The sequence below is a fragment of the Echinops telfairi genome, unplaced genomic scaffold (genome assembly GCF_000313985.2).
Source record: "Echinops telfairi isolate 266 unplaced genomic scaffold, ASM31398v2 ScPeMD7_2;HRSCAF=8, whole genome shotgun sequence".
NCBI lineage: Eukaryota > Metazoa > Chordata > Mammalia > Afrosoricida > Tenrecidae > Echinops > Echinops telfairi.
In genome coordinates this window covers 62,737,351-62,756,953 of record NW_022103898.1, presented here as the reverse complement: position 1 = coordinate 62,756,953, position 19,603 = coordinate 62,737,351, and the positions used below count along the sequence as shown (strand labels likewise).

At 40.9% G+C, this 19,603-nt stretch overlaps 1 protein-coding gene across 1 annotated transcript in view; it reads left to right on the top strand.

The window, feature by feature from the left end:
• Positions 1 to 11,654: 11,654 nt before the first annotated feature.
• Positions 11,655 to 19,603, top strand: part of LOC101655413 (RAB3A interacting protein) — a 34,623-nt gene continuing 26,674 nt past the window's right edge. Inside the window, exons 1-2 of the mRNA XM_004700453.2 lie at positions 11,655 to 11,923; positions 12,948 to 13,206. Coding sequence (XP_004700510.1) covers positions 11,676 to 11,923; positions 12,948 to 13,206 — 507 coding nt within the window. The 5' untranslated portion in view covers positions 11,655 to 11,675. The remainder of the gene's footprint in view (positions 11,924 to 12,947; positions 13,207 to 19,603) is intronic.

The window sequence follows — 19,603 nt, the reverse complement described above, 5'->3', positions numbered from 1 at the left end:
GAATATTCAGGGGCAGACACTTTTTTAACTAGGATCTAGTTAAGAAGCACTATGGTTATTATGCATTGGGCTGCGGCCAGCGCACAAGCTCCAGCGCACAAGCTAGGCTTTCTAGTCCTGTAAACAGTTATCTCGGAAACTCACAGGGGCAGTTCTACCATGTCTTACAAAGTTTTGATGGGTCGGCATTGACTCGAGGGTAGTGAGTTTGGGTTTTAACAAAGGGTAGTAAATAGTTACTAAAATTAAGAACTTAATGCACTTGACATCCAAATAAAGAAAATAATATCTGCATGTTTGAAAACATCTTTCCCGGTTAGTGTCTCTGACTCTGTTTGTTATCCTATCTTAGTTAGCTAGGCAGTTTTTTTGTTTTTCTCTTATGGATACTTCCTTAGCACCAAGTATAGCCCTATTATGGTATTTGTTATCATGTTTATATTGTATTTATGTAATTACGAACAAGGCAGTGTTCTCTAGTTTACAAATACTTAAATAATCTTGCAAAATGTTACAGCTTCCTGGGGGCAGAGTGGATTAAGCCTTGGGTTGCTAACAGAGGTCAGCTGTTGGAACCTTCTGGCCGCCTCAAGTGGGAAAGAGGAAGCAGTCCATTTCTGTAAAGATTTGTAGTCTCATAAACATTATAGGACACTTCTCTTACAGGTTGCTATTTGTCAGTGTCCACTCAATGGCAGTGGGTTTGGGTTTGGGTCTCAAGTTTAGTGTACCCAGTAGGTACCATGCTGTGTTTGGTGGTGGTCAGTGGAAGAGTGTTCAGAGGGTACAGGATTTAAAATAGCAACAGAAACTGAAATAAGTGTCGGGGAGACTTGAGGGCACTCAGTGGTGGTGTAACACAGCTAAGCATTTGTAAATGTCAGATGTTCCAACTCAACCAGCCCCTCTGCAAGAGAAACGCAAACCAAACTCACTGCCATCAAGTCAATGCTTACACATAGTGACGCTATAGGACAGGATAGAACAACCCCTGTGAGTGTCCAAGAAGGTAACTTTATGGGAATAGAAAGCCCCATCTCAGCTACAGGGAAGAGAAGATATATTCAGGGGGCAGTTTAGCACCAAGGAAACAAACAACACTCCTCTAGTTCTTTAATCCTTCCTCCCCCCACTATTAATGACCTCAGTCCTACCTTGCAAATCCTGCTGGACTGGTATACATACACTGGTACAGATAAGAGTTTTTATTATACGGAATTCGGGTAGAGAAACCACATTACAAACAGTAATGGGAGTGATGATTCTAGGAGGAGAGGGGAAGGGAAGGGAGAATGGATAGCAATGATGGTGGAATAACCCCCCTTGAGGGGGATGAATACCAGCGTAGGAGGTGAAGGGATCAAGTGGGTGGTGTAAGATGTATAAATAAAATATAAAGGGTTTGAGGGTGTGGGTAGGGTGGGGGGGTGAGGGAATAAAGAGGAACTGATATCAAAGGGCTCAAGAAGAAAGATAATGTTTTGAAATTGTTGATGCCAACATTTGTATATGTCCACTTGATATAATGGATGTATGGATTGTTATATGTAAGAGCCCCCAATAAAACGATATATTAATTAAAAAAAAAAAAAGCCCCATCTTTCTCCCATGGAGGAGCTAGCTGGTGGTTTTGAACTGCTGATCTTGCTGTTAGCAGCCCAACACTTAACCGCACCACCACCAGGGCTCCTCTGGTAAGGACTAGAGCCTAGAAAGCCCCATGGGCCAGCATTACGCTACCCTGGAGGATTGTTCTAGTCATGCCAGTGGGAAAGAACAGAGGGACGCAGGCACACTTTGGAGGTACTGTTGTTTCGTAGACCATCACAGTAAAGCAAAAACTGCAGTAGACAGAATCCCATGAATTTTTTGGTTTCCCAGTACATGCAAAGGTTATGTTTATACTATACTATAGTCTTAATAGAGTGTGTAATAATATGAATAAGTCTGAAATATTGTGAGAATTATCAAAATGTGACAGACGTGAAATGAGCACGTGCAGTTGGGAAAAATGACACTGATAGACTTGCTTAATTCTCCGTGGCCCCCACCTTCAGTATCTGAATTGTAATAAAGTACAATAAAGCGAGGTATGCCAGCTACTTGAAATGGGAGCATTAACATGCTCAGCCTATTGTTTTTCTTATAATATCTCTTTCAACTTAAAACTAAAAGAGGCAGTTTCGTACATTTAAATTGTATACAGTCATGATTAGAAAAAAAAAATCTTGAGCCTGGAACTGAACTCACCTCCATGATTCAATTTTCAGTCAAGCAATAGATTGACCTTTAGGGTGAACGGAGGAGCCCTGGTGATGTAGTGGATTATGCCTTGGTCTGCTAACCACAAGGTCAGCAGTTTGAACCCATCAGCTGCTCCTCAGGAGAAAGGAGGCTTTCTATTGTGGAGTTACAGCCTCAGGAAACCCACGGGGCAGTTCTACCCTGCTCTCTAGGATTTCTGAGTTGGAATCCACTTGATGGCAGTGAGTTTGGTTTATAAGGTAAACAATAGCACTCCTAAGGAGCCTGGGGGTGTAGTGATTATGTGTTGGGCTGTGATCTGCTAGGTCAGTAGTTTGAAATCCCCAGTCACTCCAAGGGAGCAAGAGGGGCTTTCTGCTTCATAACGAGTTACAGTCCTAGAAATGCACAGGCAGTTCTACCTTGTCCTAAAGGGTCACTATGAGTGAGTTTGGTTGGGGTTTATAACAACTCCTTACGACAACCAACCATGGTGACTCAAGATCAAAAGGTTAACAGCATAGAGGAAGTGGAAAGAGTGCTACTACATTGTGGGGACTGCAGCCAAGGTTGTGAAACAAAAGGTGTATGTTTTGTCCAGTGGAAAATCAGTTTGCTTTGTAAACTTTCACATCACATAAATTTTAAAATTAAATGATCAGAAAAGAAATTATAAAATGAAAAATAATTTTGCTTTGTCTCAGAGCAGTGGCTCTTAACCTTCCTAATGCTGCGACCTTTTCATACAGTTCCTCATGTTGTGGTGACCCCCCCAACCATAAAATTATTTTTGTTGCTACTTCACTTTCATTTTGCTACTGTTATGAATTGGGTGACCCCTGTAAAAGGGTCGTTCGACCCCCAAAGGGGTCGCAACTCACAGGTTGAGAACCACTGTCTCAGAGCATCAGCAACACAAAATTAAGTAGCTATAGCCATACACTTAGATTATTCAGAAAAGTAAAGAATGAAAAATTTTGAAGTCAACATTTATGAGAGATGTGTTGTTTGTAGTTAACAACAGGGCTATATATGCATAGTGGACGCGGCCAAAATCCTGCATGTGAATACATGAGTTGGTAATTTAGTGTAAAGGAACTGGATTCATAGTGGTCCCATAGGACAGGGTAGAACTGCTCCATGGGTTCCCAAGGCTGGGAATCCTTACGGGAACAGAAAGCCTCATCTTCCACATGCTGAGTGCTGAACCCACACAGAAAACCTTAAGCCACCAGGTGCCCTGTGGGAGAAAGAAGAGACAATTGGCTCTCCTGGATTTACAGCCTGAGAAACCCTATGCTGAAGTTCTGCTCTGCCCTGTGTAGGGTCCCTATAAGTCAGTCAGTTCCACTGCAGTAGGCTTGTTTGCATTTCTGGACTGGGCAGTGTTTCATTCTGCTGAGCATAGGGTTGGAACCGACTCAATAGCACCTGACAACCCCCACCATGGGGCCTGCCTTAGAGAGCTCTTTCAGTGGTGCATGGGGTCAGACCCACTTGATGGCACCTAACAACAAAAGGGGCTCTTTTGTCACCTCTCTTTTTTCCTTCACCTACACATTTTTCCTTTTACATGTATCTTAGATGAAGTGGAACAACCCTTGATGTGGTAGAGAGACCACAGAAGTTGGAGCCCGACCAAGGTTGACTTCTAGCTATTAAATTATTAGCTGTTGACCTTGACTAAATTAATCGCCCTGAGCCTTGGTGTCTACATCTATAAATAGGAAAAAGAACTATTTCAAAAGAATACAGTGAGGATAAACTAGAATAATTGTGTGTATGTGTATGTGTAAATATAAATGAAGCTTATTGTTCTGAATCTTTTTTATACAAGGGGACTTTAAAAAGTGTCTGGTGGAACAGAATGCAAAGAATGGGCTCTTTGCACAAACTGTATTGAAGCCTTCTCATTTGATCTTCCCAGCCTCCATTCCATCTGTATGACCTTGCTGTTGAAGCCCACTGAGTTTGATCCTTTAGGGCAGGGGTGTCAAACTGGCAGCCCGAGGGCCACATGCGGTCCCCGAGGTAATTTTTTGTGGCTTGAGATGCTCTGAAATAAAATGTATGAGGGAATTGTGTGTACAGTATTGCCTCAATCTCCCTTGAGCGCTATTTTCTTCATAACAATTTTTCTATTTTCATTTCATTTCAGAGCATCGTGGGCCACAAAAAATGACCTCGGGGACCGCATGTGGCCCTTGGACTGCCAGTTTGATATCCCTGCTCTAGGGCACAGTGGAGCTCCCTCCTAGGGTTTCTGAAGCTGTACATCTTTCAGGGAGCAGAAAGCTCATCGCAACTACAAGGCACCTGTGCCAACTTTGTGGTTAAGAGCCCAATGCTCCTCAACATTCCGTCAGACTTCCGTAATTTCTTGCAGACTCTATAATAGTAATCTTTTGACCTGTTGTCCCTAGTCACCTCTCTCTAGTTTCTCATTATCTTGGGAGTCATTTTTCTAAAATGTAGACCTGACTCTGAGTTCCTATCTTTCAGGATGAACTCCAAGCAAATTTTCCCTCATTATATGAGACTTTTGTTTTGTTTTGACTTTTTATTGTGATTTGAGTGAAGGTCTACTGAGCAAATTGGGCTTCCATCAAACAATTCATACACATGTTGCCTTACGGCATTGTTTGCATTATCCATCTCCTGTCCCTTGCCTACCTCCCTAACCTGATTTTTCCCCTTGTTAGTTTTATTAGTGCCAAACATTATCCCCTGATTATCCTGTTCTATATCTCTACCTTGCCTGTCTATTGGATTCCTATTCAGTTGTTAGACTCTAACTTCTGGTTTACTTTTTGAAACATTCTCTTCTCCCTCCTCTCTCTACTCTTTGCTGGAGTAGTCATTTAGTGACTTGCAGTAGGCTATTTGCCATTTAAAAAAATCTGTTGTCATAGCTGCATTAGAATTTAGACCCAGGGTTTGTCTGTAGGAGTTGAAGCTGGCCATCATCTTTCCATTCTAAGTAGAATAAATAAGCATTATTTTTTATAGGTATAAAGTAAATGTGCTTGTTAATTAATATGTTGTGAGTGATGATTTTAAGGAAGTGAAATTGATTGATGGAATTTGTGACACATGAAGTCATTATGCACTATTGAAGAAGTAATGACATGAGCTGTTTTCTTCCACAATTCATGCTAAATTAAGAAGACATTGGGGAATTAATGGAAGCATATGGGCCTTCCTCCCTGTGTACTTCCCAGTTGTCTGTGGACAAATTCAAGAAGCAAATGACGCATAGAGCCCGTCAACCTGCTGTTTAACCACTCTGGACCTGTGTTCTTTCTCTTATTGTGATAACAAAACAGATTTCACATATGCACTGTAATACATGCATGCTTGCTTTGTTGAAGGGGCACAGGGCTTTTATATACAGTCTAATGTATGGATGCTTGTTTTGTTGAGGAAAAGTACAGAACAATAAGCTTTTAAATTTTAATAATTAAACCAAACAAAACAGTAGTTGTGTTTCGTTCTTTATGTTGATTTTAGTGCTGTCATAGGGTGACGGAAATATTTGGCAAATATTAGAAGATAACCATATAGGTTATTTATTATAAGAACTGGCTGCAACAATGAGCTCACACATAAGAACAATCTTGAGGGTGGTACAGGCCAAGGCAGTGCTGTGTTCTGTTGTGTGTGGGGTTGCCGAGGAGGGGAACTGACAAGGCAAGGTGTTCGATCACTGTCAGTCAGAATCAACCACATGGCAGCAAGTTTGGTTTTTGTGAGGCCTCATGCTAAGCCTTTTACTCTTATCTGAGCTAATTCCCACAGCCACCTTCTGAGGCAGTGAGGAAATGGTATGGGGGGGTGGGTCATGTCCGACCTCTCACAGCTACGCAAGGAGGAATACGAATCTACCTGCACATCTGCCCGAGGAGGATTCCTATGAGGCAGTCAGACACGGCTCCACCTTCCATCCTTTGTGTCCTGTTCTGACACGTCTTCCTACCCACGGCACTCTACTTCTCTGTTGGCTTCAGTAAGCCGTTGTAGTGGCCACAGAGAACTCACAGATAATTTTCATGATTAGGGGGGTTTTGAGGGACATTAACAGATTACAAGTCTATCCTGGATATAGCCCTTTTGTCTGCAGTGCGTCTGGTCCTCCGCTTCTCAGCTTTGCAGCTCTTTGGCCTCTGCCCAGCTTGGGCAAGAATTACAAAACCTGTTAGTGTTGATAACTGCCCAAAAGGTACCCATTCTGCAAGCCACCCTCCTGCCTGAAGGCACTCACCTGTATTCTGTGGGCTGGGAGGTCTGCCTCTCCGCCCCAAAGTCTGGATGCTTTGGCTTCTGCTCCGCAGCCCCTTCACACAGGGGTTTCGCATGTACTTCACTCACGGCTCTTGTTTCTGCTGCTCAGGGATTCTGGGTCTGTTTCTGAGATGGCTTCCCCCCCACCCCCGTGGAATGGCAGAACTGACCAGTGCCCTCCTATTAGTCCCCAACATCTTATTATCATGTTCCTTCACTGCAGGTGGGTACAATTATTAAACCTCATTTTTTCCTGTGAGGAATCGAGAAAGAAAAACATGAAGTGCATGCTAGGCATCCTGAGCGAATAGTGTTGACCAACTTTTCTTTATAATTGGAAATTAGATTTTTACTTGGAGCTGAGTAATAAAAGCAGCTAAACTATAAGTAATTTACCCATAAGAATTTAATTTAGTCATCTTTTTCACATATTGATGTGATACTTGACAAGTTAGTTTTTGAATTGGGCTATATATTCCCCAATTGAAGTTTTTCTTTTGAGTGTTAATGTAAAGATATTACTAAATATACTTATTTCATTAGGATTACAAAATAGTGATATATTTAAACTTTTTATTGAGTGGAATTCTTTTAAAAGTAGAACTTTGCCTCATCAACTTTTTCCCCCAATAGTTTTTATTGATTTCAAATTCACATATTGTGGGGGGAGGTCAGATGCGCAGGCCTTCCCCCCACTGAAGGCAACCAGTTGCCAGACTGCTGTCTCATCCCTCCACAGGGGTGGGCCTGCTCCCTGCCTGTCCATTGTCTCCAGAGGTGGAGTTTTCACCCTACTGATAATGTTCCTATGGAGATCCAGAGACCACCCCCTAGACCACCCTCTCATTGCTGTGTAACCTATAGTGCAACTCCTCCCTGTGACGTATGTCTCTCCCTGTAATTAGTGGGCTGGCATGCCCCCAAAAGGTATATAGGTGTGAGTCAGCAATATAGCTCTCTCTCAGACTCTGAGCTCCTTGCTGCTCACTCCCTGGTCTCTCCCCTCTCCCTAGTTCCCTTCCCCTCCTTCCCTTCCCCCTCTCTCCACATGGACCACCAAGCTGGGCTGAGGTGAGCAATGGTACCATGTAACATGTCTGACTGTATTATTGTAATATCTCTCATGCCTCGATGACTTTAATATAATGCTTATATATCTCAACCGTACAATTGTGCATTACTGAACCCAGAAGTAGTATTACTGAATCTGAGTAGTAGTAATAGTAGTAGCAGCGGGTGGGGGCTGGCACCCCACTCCCCAGCGCCAATTTTTTATTTAATACTACAACATATAATACACTTCCAAAGTTACTTTTCAAAAGAGTTGAGTATACATCACTACAGTCAGTTCTAGTGTACTCTCCCCTCTCCCACCTCATTAGCTGTTTAGTTCTGTGGGCTGCAGGGAAGTAAGTCCAGGCAACTTTTTTGTTCTTCTAATTGTGTTAAGTGCTGTCAGGTGGATTCTGACTCAGAGTGACCCCACTGAAAACAACTGAGGATTGCCTGGTCCTGCCCCATGCTCACATTTGTTGCTTCATTGTGCCCATCGTTGCAGTCACTATCAGTCCATGTATATGGGATTTTCCAGTTTTCCTCTTTTTTGCTGACCTTATACTTTTCCAAGCATAATGCTCTTGACCAGGGATGAGTCCCTCCTGATAATTAATCCAAAGAATGTGAGATGAAGTCTCACCTTTGCTTCTAAGGAACATCCTGGCTGTACTTCTTCCAAGGTCCATGTAGGGGTTCTTTTGGTGATCCTTGGCATCTAGTCCGTGCATGTCACCAACAGGACAATTCAGCTGCATCCATCCTCCTCCTTCAGTTCTCACTCATGCTTCAGCTTTCTCATGCATGCCAGGCCATTGAAAAAACCTTTGTTGACCAGTTTTCAAAGTGAATTGGCTTCTTAGCAGATGTAAAGGGGGCCGGGGAGGGCATTGAAAGATTTTTGGACCTAGGGCTGTTTGTAGTACACTAATAAACTCATTCTTTTAAACATTGGTATGCTTTAGTTCATTGCAGATTATGTGTTTTGATGTTCAGCTTGCCTGTCTTTCCTTAGTGGGAGTGCTTCTGACACCGCTCCTCTAGTCTTGGATAGCTTTTGGGTTTCTAAGTTAACAAGATGTTCCAGAGTGCCTTTGGACATTTCTGCCCCAGGCCTGGGATTGGCTGGTTCTCCTTTGAGCCCGTGTTCTTTTTAATAGAAAATAGTATTACTTGGGCAACAAAGCATGCTTTTGCTCCAAAGTCATTCATTGTTGCTGCACCTTTTTAACTGAAAAGTGTTTTAAATTTTTTTGTAACTATAAAGTGTTTTTAGTTCTTTTTAAAAAAAAATTTGCTGTTTCTGATTCCCATTGAGAGTCCAGAGTTTTCACTTTTATTTTTATATCTCTTAGGCTAAAAATCTTTTGTTCCAAATGACAAGGCCCTAACTTCTCATTTTATCTATTTTATATTAATAGCCAAAAAATAACATTATCAGTGTTACTACTAATATGTTTACTGAAAGCAGTTTGATTTTTTTCAGTTCCTTTTGTCCCTAAAATATATATTACTAGTGACAAATAGTGACATAACTATGTTTAAAAAATTATTTGAAATAGTTCCTTTCCATGTGGCTAAACTATCACACACAGATTCATTTGTTTTATTTTTAAGTATCTTTAAATTTTAATTTGTTTTATCGTTATCATGGTTTCAAATGCAAATTTACAGGATAACTTTGCTTATTTCCTGCACCCTGCCCCTTCTTCCTCCCAGAGGAACCACTTAAATCAATTTTTGGCTTACCTACCTTTTCTAAAACATGTTACCAGAGGGACTGGAAGCGTAAGACCCTTCTTGCCTCAGTTCTTGTCCTTTCAAGAGAGTACTTAGACAAGAGTCAGGAAAAATGTTCAAGTGAAACAAGTGAATTTATTGAAGGGTCATGTACAGCTTGGATTGTGCACATGAGCATCTCTGCTAGTCTTGAGAGTGTGCTGCCAGTTGGAAACGCAGGTGATTTTTTAAGACTACTGATGGTAGAACATCTGTTGTCATTGGATGGCTTTTGGTAGCATACCTCCCCTTCTACCCAAAGTTCATGCTATGTCTTTGTTCAGCCAGAACCCAAGAGTCAGTGGGAATTTTGGTGGGAATTTTCCCATGTTCTGTTTGTATGACTACCTCGGTCCATGTACAGGTTCTGCACATCAAAATGTTATGGAATTCCCAAGAAAATGATCTAGGAAACTGGGCTCTTTGAAGAAGAACGTGGCATCAAGATCGGAGGAAGGCTCATTAACAACCTTCAGTATACAACCCTGCTTGATGAAAGCCAACAGGACTTGAAGAACTTGCCAATGAAGATAAAGGACTGCTGTATGGATTTGTAACTCAGTGTGAAAAAAACAAAAATCCTCACAGTTGACCCATTAGCCAACATCTTGATAAATGGAGAAAAGATCGATGTTTTCAGGGGTTTCCAAGAGCAAAAACTTAGATTCATAGTCAAAATTCATAGAAACAGAAGTCAAGAAATTACACTGATGCACTACCTTGGGCAAGTCTGCTGCACAAGACCTCTTTAAAGTGTTGAAAGAGCAGGAGTGCCACTTCTAGGACTAAGGTGCTCCTGACCCGAGTATTCTCAATCACTTCATACATGCATGAAAGTTGGACAGTGAGTAAGAGAGACCAAAGAGGAATTGATGCATTTGAATTATAGTGTTGGTGAAGAGTATCGAAATATGCTAGACGGTCAGAAGAACAAACTGATCTGTCTGGAAGAAGTAGAGCCAGAATGCTCCTTAGAATTAAGGATGGTGAGACTTTACCTCACGTATTGTGGACATGTTACCAAGTAGACCAGTCCGTGGAGAAGGACATCATGCTTGGTAAGGCAGGAGGTCAGTGGAAGGACGAAGACTCAATGAGATGGATTGACACAAGGCTGCAACCATGGGCTCAGGCATAACAGGGTGGTGCAAGTCTGGCCAGTGTTTCTGTTGTGCGTAGAGTCACCATTTGTTGGAACCAACTTGGGAGCACCTAACAACGCTTAGTAATCTGTAATTTTGAGAGACTATGCAAACACCTAGTCAGAATATGCAAATTTTGGTGAACTGTGTTGTGTCCCCACATTACTGCCCTTGTTTTTTTCTAGTGCTATTTGTAATACCTTTTATTAAGGGTCTGGAGGAGCCCTGGTGGAATTCAGCTGCTACTGAAACAGTCAGTGGTTTGAACTTACCAGTCCTTCTGTGGGTGAACCATGGAGTACTCTGCTTCCATAAAGATTTTCAGCCTTGGAAACCCTGTATGGTCATTTCCCTGTGTCTTACAGCGTTGCTCTGAATCGAAATCTGACTATAAAGCAAGGCGTTTGAGATGAGATTTTCATTTAACAAGTGAATGATTATATTATGGAAGAAATGGGGTACTGTATTGGTGCTGTACTTGGGAATTTTTGAAGTTCAGGGAAGGTATCCCTGTATCACTCTTGATGATAAAGTACTATTGTAGGAAGAAAGAAATTGGGGAGGTTGGTTGGGTTCAGAGCATAGAAGGCCTTGGGAAATCAACGAAGGATTTACTTTTCAGCTTTAGATTCAAGTGAAAAATTTGAATGGTATGCTCTGTCATTTTCCAGCAAAATCTATGATGTTAACATAGTACTTACATGAATTTTTTTAATGGAGAGATGAGCATATATATCAGCTGACTGTGATATAGCTAACATTGATCGAGACCACAATATGTGCCAGTTATAGTACTCTATTAAATATTTATATGGAAGGAACATAATGATAGCGAGTCAAAAATATTGAGCAAAGTTTTATTCATTCTTCATATATATTTACTAATTGCATCCATTTTAACAACGTTAGCTGTCAATTTCATATTTTTCACATCAGTTTGTGTTTTGTAGTTGTATGCTGAGGTCACTTGATAAATGCTAAATGATTGTAGTTTCTCTCCCTATATTTTTCATTATACATTTAAAATTTATAATGAACTATTAAACATATTTTATAGCATATAAATATATAAATCTTAATTTCATTAACCTGGCCAAAAAAATGTCACTATCTAAAGATAAATAATGACCTATTTTTTGGTTTCAACATAGGTTATCTTATGATGAAGCTTTTGCTATGGCTAATGATCCCTTGGAAGGCTTCCATGAAGTAAACCTTGCTTCACCTACTTCTCCAGACCTCCTTAGTGTAGGTGAACCAGGAACCCAAGAGCAGACTACCTCACCAAGTGTCATCTACCGACCTCATCCCTCAACTCTGTGCTCAGGCCCTGTCCAGGTGAATGCATTAGATGTTTCTGACCTGCCGACGCAGCCTGTGTATTCATCCCCCAGACGTTTAAATTGTGCAGAAACATCTGTCAGGTAGGAGACCATCACGGCACTTGTTTTGTAATATATTTATAATACACCTTTTTTTAAAATGTTTTGTTTTTTTTTAATTTTTGAAAATTTGAGTAATATAAGCTTGCCATGTAGAACAATATGTGGTTATGTTCTAGAGCAGAGGTTGGCACACTCATTCTGTAAAGGTCCAGATAGTAAGTATCTTTGGCTTTCTGGTCAATACACTTGTTGCAAGTAATCAACTCTGCCACGAGAACCCCAAAGCAGCCATAGACAATCTGTAAATGAATGAGCGTGTACAGATTGATGGTTCACCAGTAAAACTTTACATATGACATGGAATGTGGAGTTCCATGTAAGTTTCACATGCCTCAAAAGAATCATTATCCTTTTGATTTTTTTCCCCCTAAGCAGTTAAAAAATGTAAAAACCATTGGCTCATGTTATTTTGTTGTCGGCAGCATATTTGTATATTGAGCTGATGCAGACGCATGGTGTCCACAATTGTGTACAGTAGAACTGTATACTCTAGCATTTTCAAAGCTGCAAATGTTTAGGAGTAGATTGCTAGGCTTTACTTCTGAGGTACCTCTGGGTGGGTTTGAGCTGCCAACCTTTTGAGTAGTACTATACCACCCAGGCCCACAGGCCTTATAGAAACAGGCGGCAGGCCAGCTCCTATACAGCATCCACATTACAGACCAAGTACCTTGTTCTACCTCTCGAGTCACACTTGGGATAACTAAATTAAATAGGAGCACCGACAGCTGTGGTGCTGAGAGAGCGTGGTGGCCTGTCGTTTGCTGTGACCTCTTCTGTGGGGATGGAAAGTTCTCTTTCTGTATTGTCTATTAGACAGCTATTAGTCGTGTGTAGCTGCTGAGTATGGTATGTGAAATGTGGCTAGTGTGTTTGAGGACACACTATTGATTAAATATAATGGCTACAATATTGGATAGTGCATTTCTAAACCTATCGTTGATACCAGTAGTATTTGAGCCTCTGATGGTGTTTTCTAAGAACATGTTTCTCTCATTTGCAGCACCCATGTTACAGACCCAGCACCTTGTTCTACTTCTGGAGTCACGGCTGGGTTAACCAAGTTACCGACGAGAAAGAACAACTGTAATGCAGAGCGAGAGTTTTTACAGGGTGCCACGATAACAGAAGCTTGTGATGGCACTGATGATATTTTTGGGCTGAGTACTGATAGTCTGTCCCGTTTGCGGAGCCCATCCGTTTTGGAAGTTAGAGAAAAGGGGTATGAAAGACTAAAAGAAGAACTTGCCAAAGCTCAGAGGGTAAGAATAAACACTTGCTTTTTTGTTTGTTTGTTTTTGCTTTATACTCTTGGGGCCAACTCACAAATGGGATTCATACATGATGTCCTTACCCTTCCACGTATGCTCATTCTCAGCTCCTCTTGGGAGCGTTAAGGAATATGTGAAATTGGCTGGGTTTGAAAGACAGTGATCGAAGAATACTTCTGAACCTCTTCTTCTGCCCCTATGTTGTCTGCTGCCTATCCTGCATTATCTATAATGCAAATTTAGCGAGTTACATCCCCTGTGAGGGGTTTTCCCTCATGTGTATATAGGGGAGTTTGTTCTCTAACCATAATGAAAGCAAACGAGAGATAAATACAGAAAGGTAATGAGAAACTCTATAAAACATTTGGAAACCGAACAACACACTTTTAAATAATGACGGTCGAAGAAGTCTCAAGGGCAATAAAAAATACATGGCAGTAAATGAAGATATAGTAGATAAAAATTTGTTGGGAAAAGCTAAAGCCGTGCTTGAGAGAGAAGTTTATAGGACTGTGCATACATACTTTAGGAAAGCCTCAAACCAACAGTTTAAGCTCTTACTTCAAAAACTTGAAAAAAGGACAGCAAAAATACCAAAGAAAACAGAAGGAAGGAAATAATGTAAGTGCAGAACTCAATGACTTGAAAGTTGAAAAGCAGTAGAGACTATGGATAAAACAATTAGCAGTCTTTAAAAATATCAATAAAATTGACAAACTTTTAGTAAGACTGACAAAAAAACCCTCAGACACAAGTTACCAGTGACGGGAATGAAGCGAGCTACCACTACAGACTGTACAGTTATCCTTCTCTGTCTCACTGCCATCCAGTTGATGCCGACTCATAACGACCCTGTAGGACAGGGTGGAACTGCCACTGCAGGCTACTGAAACTAATTCTTTTCGAGAGTTGAAAGCCTCATCTTTCTTTGAGACACAAATACTGTTAACAAGTATGCAGAGATAAATTTTGAGAACTTGGGTGAAATGGACTAGTTCTTCAAACAGTACAAATTACCACAAGTTACCCAATATGAAACAAATATTTTTTTCCCCAAACTTCCTCTTCATTCATTTATTTATTTTTTAAAAATTGTTTTATTGGGGGCTCGTACGACTCTTATCACAATTCATCCATCCATTGTATGTCAAGCATATTTGTACATCTGTTGCCATCATCATTCTCAAAACGTTTGCTTTCTACCCGAGCCCCTGGTATCAGCTCTTGATTTTTGCCCCTCCCTCACTGTTCCCCACTCCCTGAAACAAATAATTTAAACAGCTTTATACTAAAATCAAGAGGAGCCCTGATGATGCAGTGGTTACGTGTTGGGTTGCTAACTGCAGTGTCAGCAGTTCAAAGCCACCGGCTCCTCCATGGGAGAAAGATGAAGCTTTCTACTCCTGTAAAGAATTACAGTCTTGGAAACCGACAGAGCAGTTCTACCCTGTCCTGTAAGGGAACCATGTCAATGGCAATGAGTTGAATTGGAGATAAAAACTCAAAAACTCACTGACATTGAATCAGTTCTGACTTATAGTGACCCTAATGATGGAGTAGTACTGCCCATATGGGTTTAGGAGGCTATACATCTTTACAGGAGTAGTAGACCTCATTTTCTTTTATGGAGTAGCTGGTTGGTTTGAACCTCTGATCTTGTGGATAGCAGCTCAACTCGTAAATATCTGTGCCACCCAAACCAAAGTTACTTCCGTGGAGTTGATTCTGACTCATAGTTAAGATTGGGTAGAACTGCCCCTGTGGGTTTCTGAGTCTCTTTATAGGAATAGAAAGTCTCATCTTTCCGTGGAGTGGATGGTAGTTTCAAATTGCTGATCTTGGGGTTTGCAGCCCAGCACATACCTCCTATACCACCATGGCTCCTAATATGCCACAAGACCCATCAAATAGCCAGGGTATGATAACAATGTATTAGTTACTACATGGTTAAAGTAACTTGTTCTTTGCCCGTGAGTACAATCTTGGATGTAAAAGAAAGGTGATTTTGGACAAAGGTAAAAAGCATTTCAAATTGAGCAAAGATTAAGTAATGATGCTAGATATCTTTAAGGTAAAAAAGGAAGAAAAACCAAAAACTTCAACCTTAGTTTTATATTTAATACAAAAGTAAACAGTGGATTACAGAATTATATATTAAATCAAAACTTTAAACTTTTAGGAAAAAGAATAGAAAATCTTTTTCATTTAGGCCTAGCCAGAAAGTTCTTAACCTTGACATCAAAAGCATAATCATAAAAATGAAAGCTTGGCAAATTGGACTTCATCAAAAGTAGAATTTTTGATTTTATGAATGACCGTTGCTAGGAAGATGAAAAAAGCCTCCTAGTAGGAGAAAGTATTTGTGATGTATGTATTCACTCAGTATGTGGAATATGGAAATACAACTAGAAAATGAGTGCAGTGCAGTCAACTGTTTTTCTATGGTTTTCAACCATAGTTTTGTAACTCCCTTCAAATGATTGACTTAGGCCACAATCTTGCAAGAACTTGGTGGATTACTCTGCAAATTGACTGGTTTACCGCCCACTAAGGTCTTGGTGGGAGGGCTATGCCTTGAAATTGACAAGGAATTTGCTTATCTCAAGGCCAGCCCCATAAAGTTAGGGGACACCTCACGACCTTCAAGAAAAGTCTGGGATGGAGAGTGAATGCTTCCCTGACAGCAGCAGAAAGTTGTTAACACCGCTGAATTGCGAGCCAGCCAGAGACCCAGCCTGGTGGAGAGATGAGTGCCTCCAGGCTGATGGCTGCTTGTGGTGCTGAAGGAGTTATAACACTTGCTGGACCACATAGGGCCGAAACCTGAGTGTGTCCCAAGCAGGGGTTGCCTTGGTGGATGCTGTGTTGGGCTCTTGTGCAGCCAAATGGGGCTGGGCAGAAGAGAATGCGTGTGGGCAGGAGGCTTGGCAGCAGAGAGAAGAGAGCTGTAATGTTTGTACAGGGTAAGAGAGGCCTGTCTGTGCCCTGTGCAGGCTTTGCAGGCCTCCTACCCAGGCATTGGGGACCTGGATGGCTTGGTGGCAAGAGAGCCCCACAGGGCCAGGTAGTGTGGTGAGAACTGGTGGCGGAGACTTGAGAGATTGTGTGTACGGGGTGTTCTACTGGTATGGCTGAGTAGAAGTCTTGGTAGCCCCACCGGCTGTGTGTGGCAGCCAGGGGCAGTGCTGATGTGAACACAGCATGTGACTCAACCACGGTGGGTTTAAATGGCCAAGGATAATTTGAGGAAGCATGAAAGTTTCTCCTTTTGGAAACTCTTGTTATTATTTACTGTTTGCTTTTTGTGAGTAATAATAATGCTAATAATTTTCACTTGCCATCCGGGTGTCTAGTTGTCTGGCTTGGTCACAGTTGGATGTGGGTCCCTGGAGTGGTTGACATACATGAGGCGGCCTGTGTGCTTCATTCTTAGCAGCCAGAATTGTTGAGGCACAGGCAGTCTGCATGTGTAATGTAGACGGACAGAATACGACAGTCAGCGAGAGACACAAAGACATTTTTCCAAAGAGAATATTCATATGGCAAGTAATCACATGTAAAAATGTTTAGTGCCATTAGCCATTAGGGAAATGCAAGTTGAGATCAAGAGTGAAATAGAACTACACATTTATTTCTTGGTATTCTTAGGTGCCAGTGAGTTGGTTGTGACTCATTGAGACCCTGTGTGCAGCAGCATGAAACACAGCCCAGGCTTGCACCACCCTTAGAATTGTTATGTTTGAGCCTGTTTTGAAGCCACTGTATCAGTGCATCGTGTTGAAGGTCTTCCTCTTGTATGCTGGCCCTTGGCATTTCCAAAGTGGTATTCTAGTTCTGATATGGTAGAGTGAAAACTGGCAGCGTCCCCCAAGGTCAGGCACACCTTATCTCCAAGTGGCATCCTTGCTCTTCTGATGCTTTAGAGACGCCTGAAGCAGCAGACTTCCCAGTGCTTTGTGTCATTGATTTCTTGACAACTGGTTCCCTAAGCATTGATTATGGATCCAAGCAAGATTCAGTCCTTGACAGCTTCAGTCTTTTGGCTCAGTTGTGAAGATTTTCTTTTTCTTTATATTGAGTTGTAATCTATGCTGAAGGCAGCAATCTTCATTAGACCATGATCTCATGAAAATCATGAACAAGTTCTCATTTCTTCTCCATCTCTAACATATTGAGAAATGCCTTGTTACTCCCCCCCCCCCCAAGATGACTCCTGACTCATGAATGCATGCACAACAGAAAAAAACACAGCTGGGTCTTGTGTCAACTCCACAACCAGTTTTAGAGTGAACTGCCTCATCTTTTTTTTTTTTTTAGGGAGCTAGGTTGCCAGGTCTTTCTCCTTACTCTATTATTCTGAAAGATTTACTGAGCCCTTTCATCAACAGAAGTCTGCATTCTGAAAAATATTCACAGGAAGAACAAATTTGACTTCATGTAGGTAGATGGAATTGGACTATAAAGGATAAAGAAAGTAGATATTTATGGAGAAAAGAGATCAGATGGATGGGATCAAATTGAGAAATGAATGAGGAATGAAAAGACCAGTTTTAAGTCTTGCTTTAGAGTGTGGATAAAAGAAAATGAGCACATGTTTTAGGTGGTCTTTAACATTAGGATGAGGTTGGTGTCACTTTGGTAGCAAGAATTTTGGCTTCATGAATGACATGTATTCCAATAGTTGGAAGTTTCCCAAAGGGCAGTTAACTACGGTAATTTGGTTTTGTACCCTGAGGGCTGGCCCACACCTGCTTGGTAGGAAATGTTGAATAAATTGACCTAATTTTTAAATTGTGTGTCAAGTTGTGAAATTTTAGAGTTTGAAAGACTTGCCATTAAATTTATGCATGGTTGTATTTGTAGATTAGCTAAGGGAGAATAGGTATTTTATGATCTCTTTTAATCAAGAACATCATATGTCGTCCCCTGTGTCTAGGTACACCTCTCTAGGTGTTTTTGGCAGAGGGAATTCTAAGAATTGTGTTGCAGTTGAGCACGATGAAGCTTCCTTCCTTTCCTTGAATGGTTTTTGCCCAGTATCCTCCTTAGTTTGAGATGGAGGTTGAGGTGCCTGTCCTATTTCTATTTTTATTGTACTTTTTGTATACTATGCCCATCTTTTTATTTTAAATCAATCTGACTCACTTTTAGTACTGCTCTTCTATAGAGCATAAAGATGAATTTTGCTTTGTTAGCCAGGATAAAAATCTTTTTTTAAATAAGTGAGCTATGCCCCTCTATATGTATTGATAACATTGCTGTGCTTGGGCTGTTGCTGTCCTAAAGCTTTCAGATGTGTTTTCTGTATGCATATACACTCTTTTTTATGTCCTGCTTTTAGTATTTTGGAAGTTTCGGTTTTTATTCCAGTTGTTACCTTTAACCAGAGATATTTGTGTACATGCCTTGGTGTTTTCTAGACATTGTCTTTGTTTTGTACCATAAACAATTTTAAAATAGTGTAGTTCATGGTTTCTTTCCTCCTCCTCTGTCATTCAGTTTTAGTTGCATTATTATAATAATAAATCCTGTGGTCTTAAGTATGCTTAGGTTTGTACTAATTGATTTGTGAGCCTCAATTAGTATCCATTTGTTTCCAGTTTAGATTTAAGTAGTTAGTGAACCTAATCTCACCTTCCTATTTGTGTGTGTGTGTGTGTGTGTTGTTTTACATTGCCAAACCCTGTAACATATACGTACTCTTTTGTCAGCTATATTTATAATTCTACAGGTACATGTGTTTGTTTCTTAGTCCTTCATGCTCAGTTATTTCAGCCCTCTGAAACTCATCCTCTACCGGATCAATCAATCAAGCAGACTCATGGGAGAGATATTATCTAAGGTTTTTCAGATTTAAAGTTCTCTGGTCTTTATCCTTTCTATTTCTACCCAAAAAGGGGAAGAAGAAAGTGATTTCCTGATAAAGGGCAACCTTCCATTAGTCCAAGAGGATAGGGAGTATGGGTGCAGGGTGGGCCTCCATGTCATACTGGGGCAGACTAGAGATACCCTGAACCCGCTAGCCGACTCCTCAAATACCAAGGGAGAGAGAGATCCACTTCTTCTCTTGGGATATTCTCGGTCACTAGACCCTTTTTTTTAGCCTTTATAAGGCTCCTGTTTCTCAGAGTGAAACTTACTTTTTTTAAAAAAATCTTTTTATTGGGGGCTCATGCAATTCTTATCACAATCCATACATTCATTCTTGGTGTTAAGCACATTTGTACATTTGTTGTCATCATCATTCTCAAAGCATTTTCTTTCTACTTAAGCCCTTGGTATCAGCTCCTCATTTTTCCCCTTCCTCCCCAGCCTCTCCCAGGAACCCTTGATAATTTATAAATTATTATTATTTTGTCATGTCTTAACACTGTCCGACGTCTCCCTT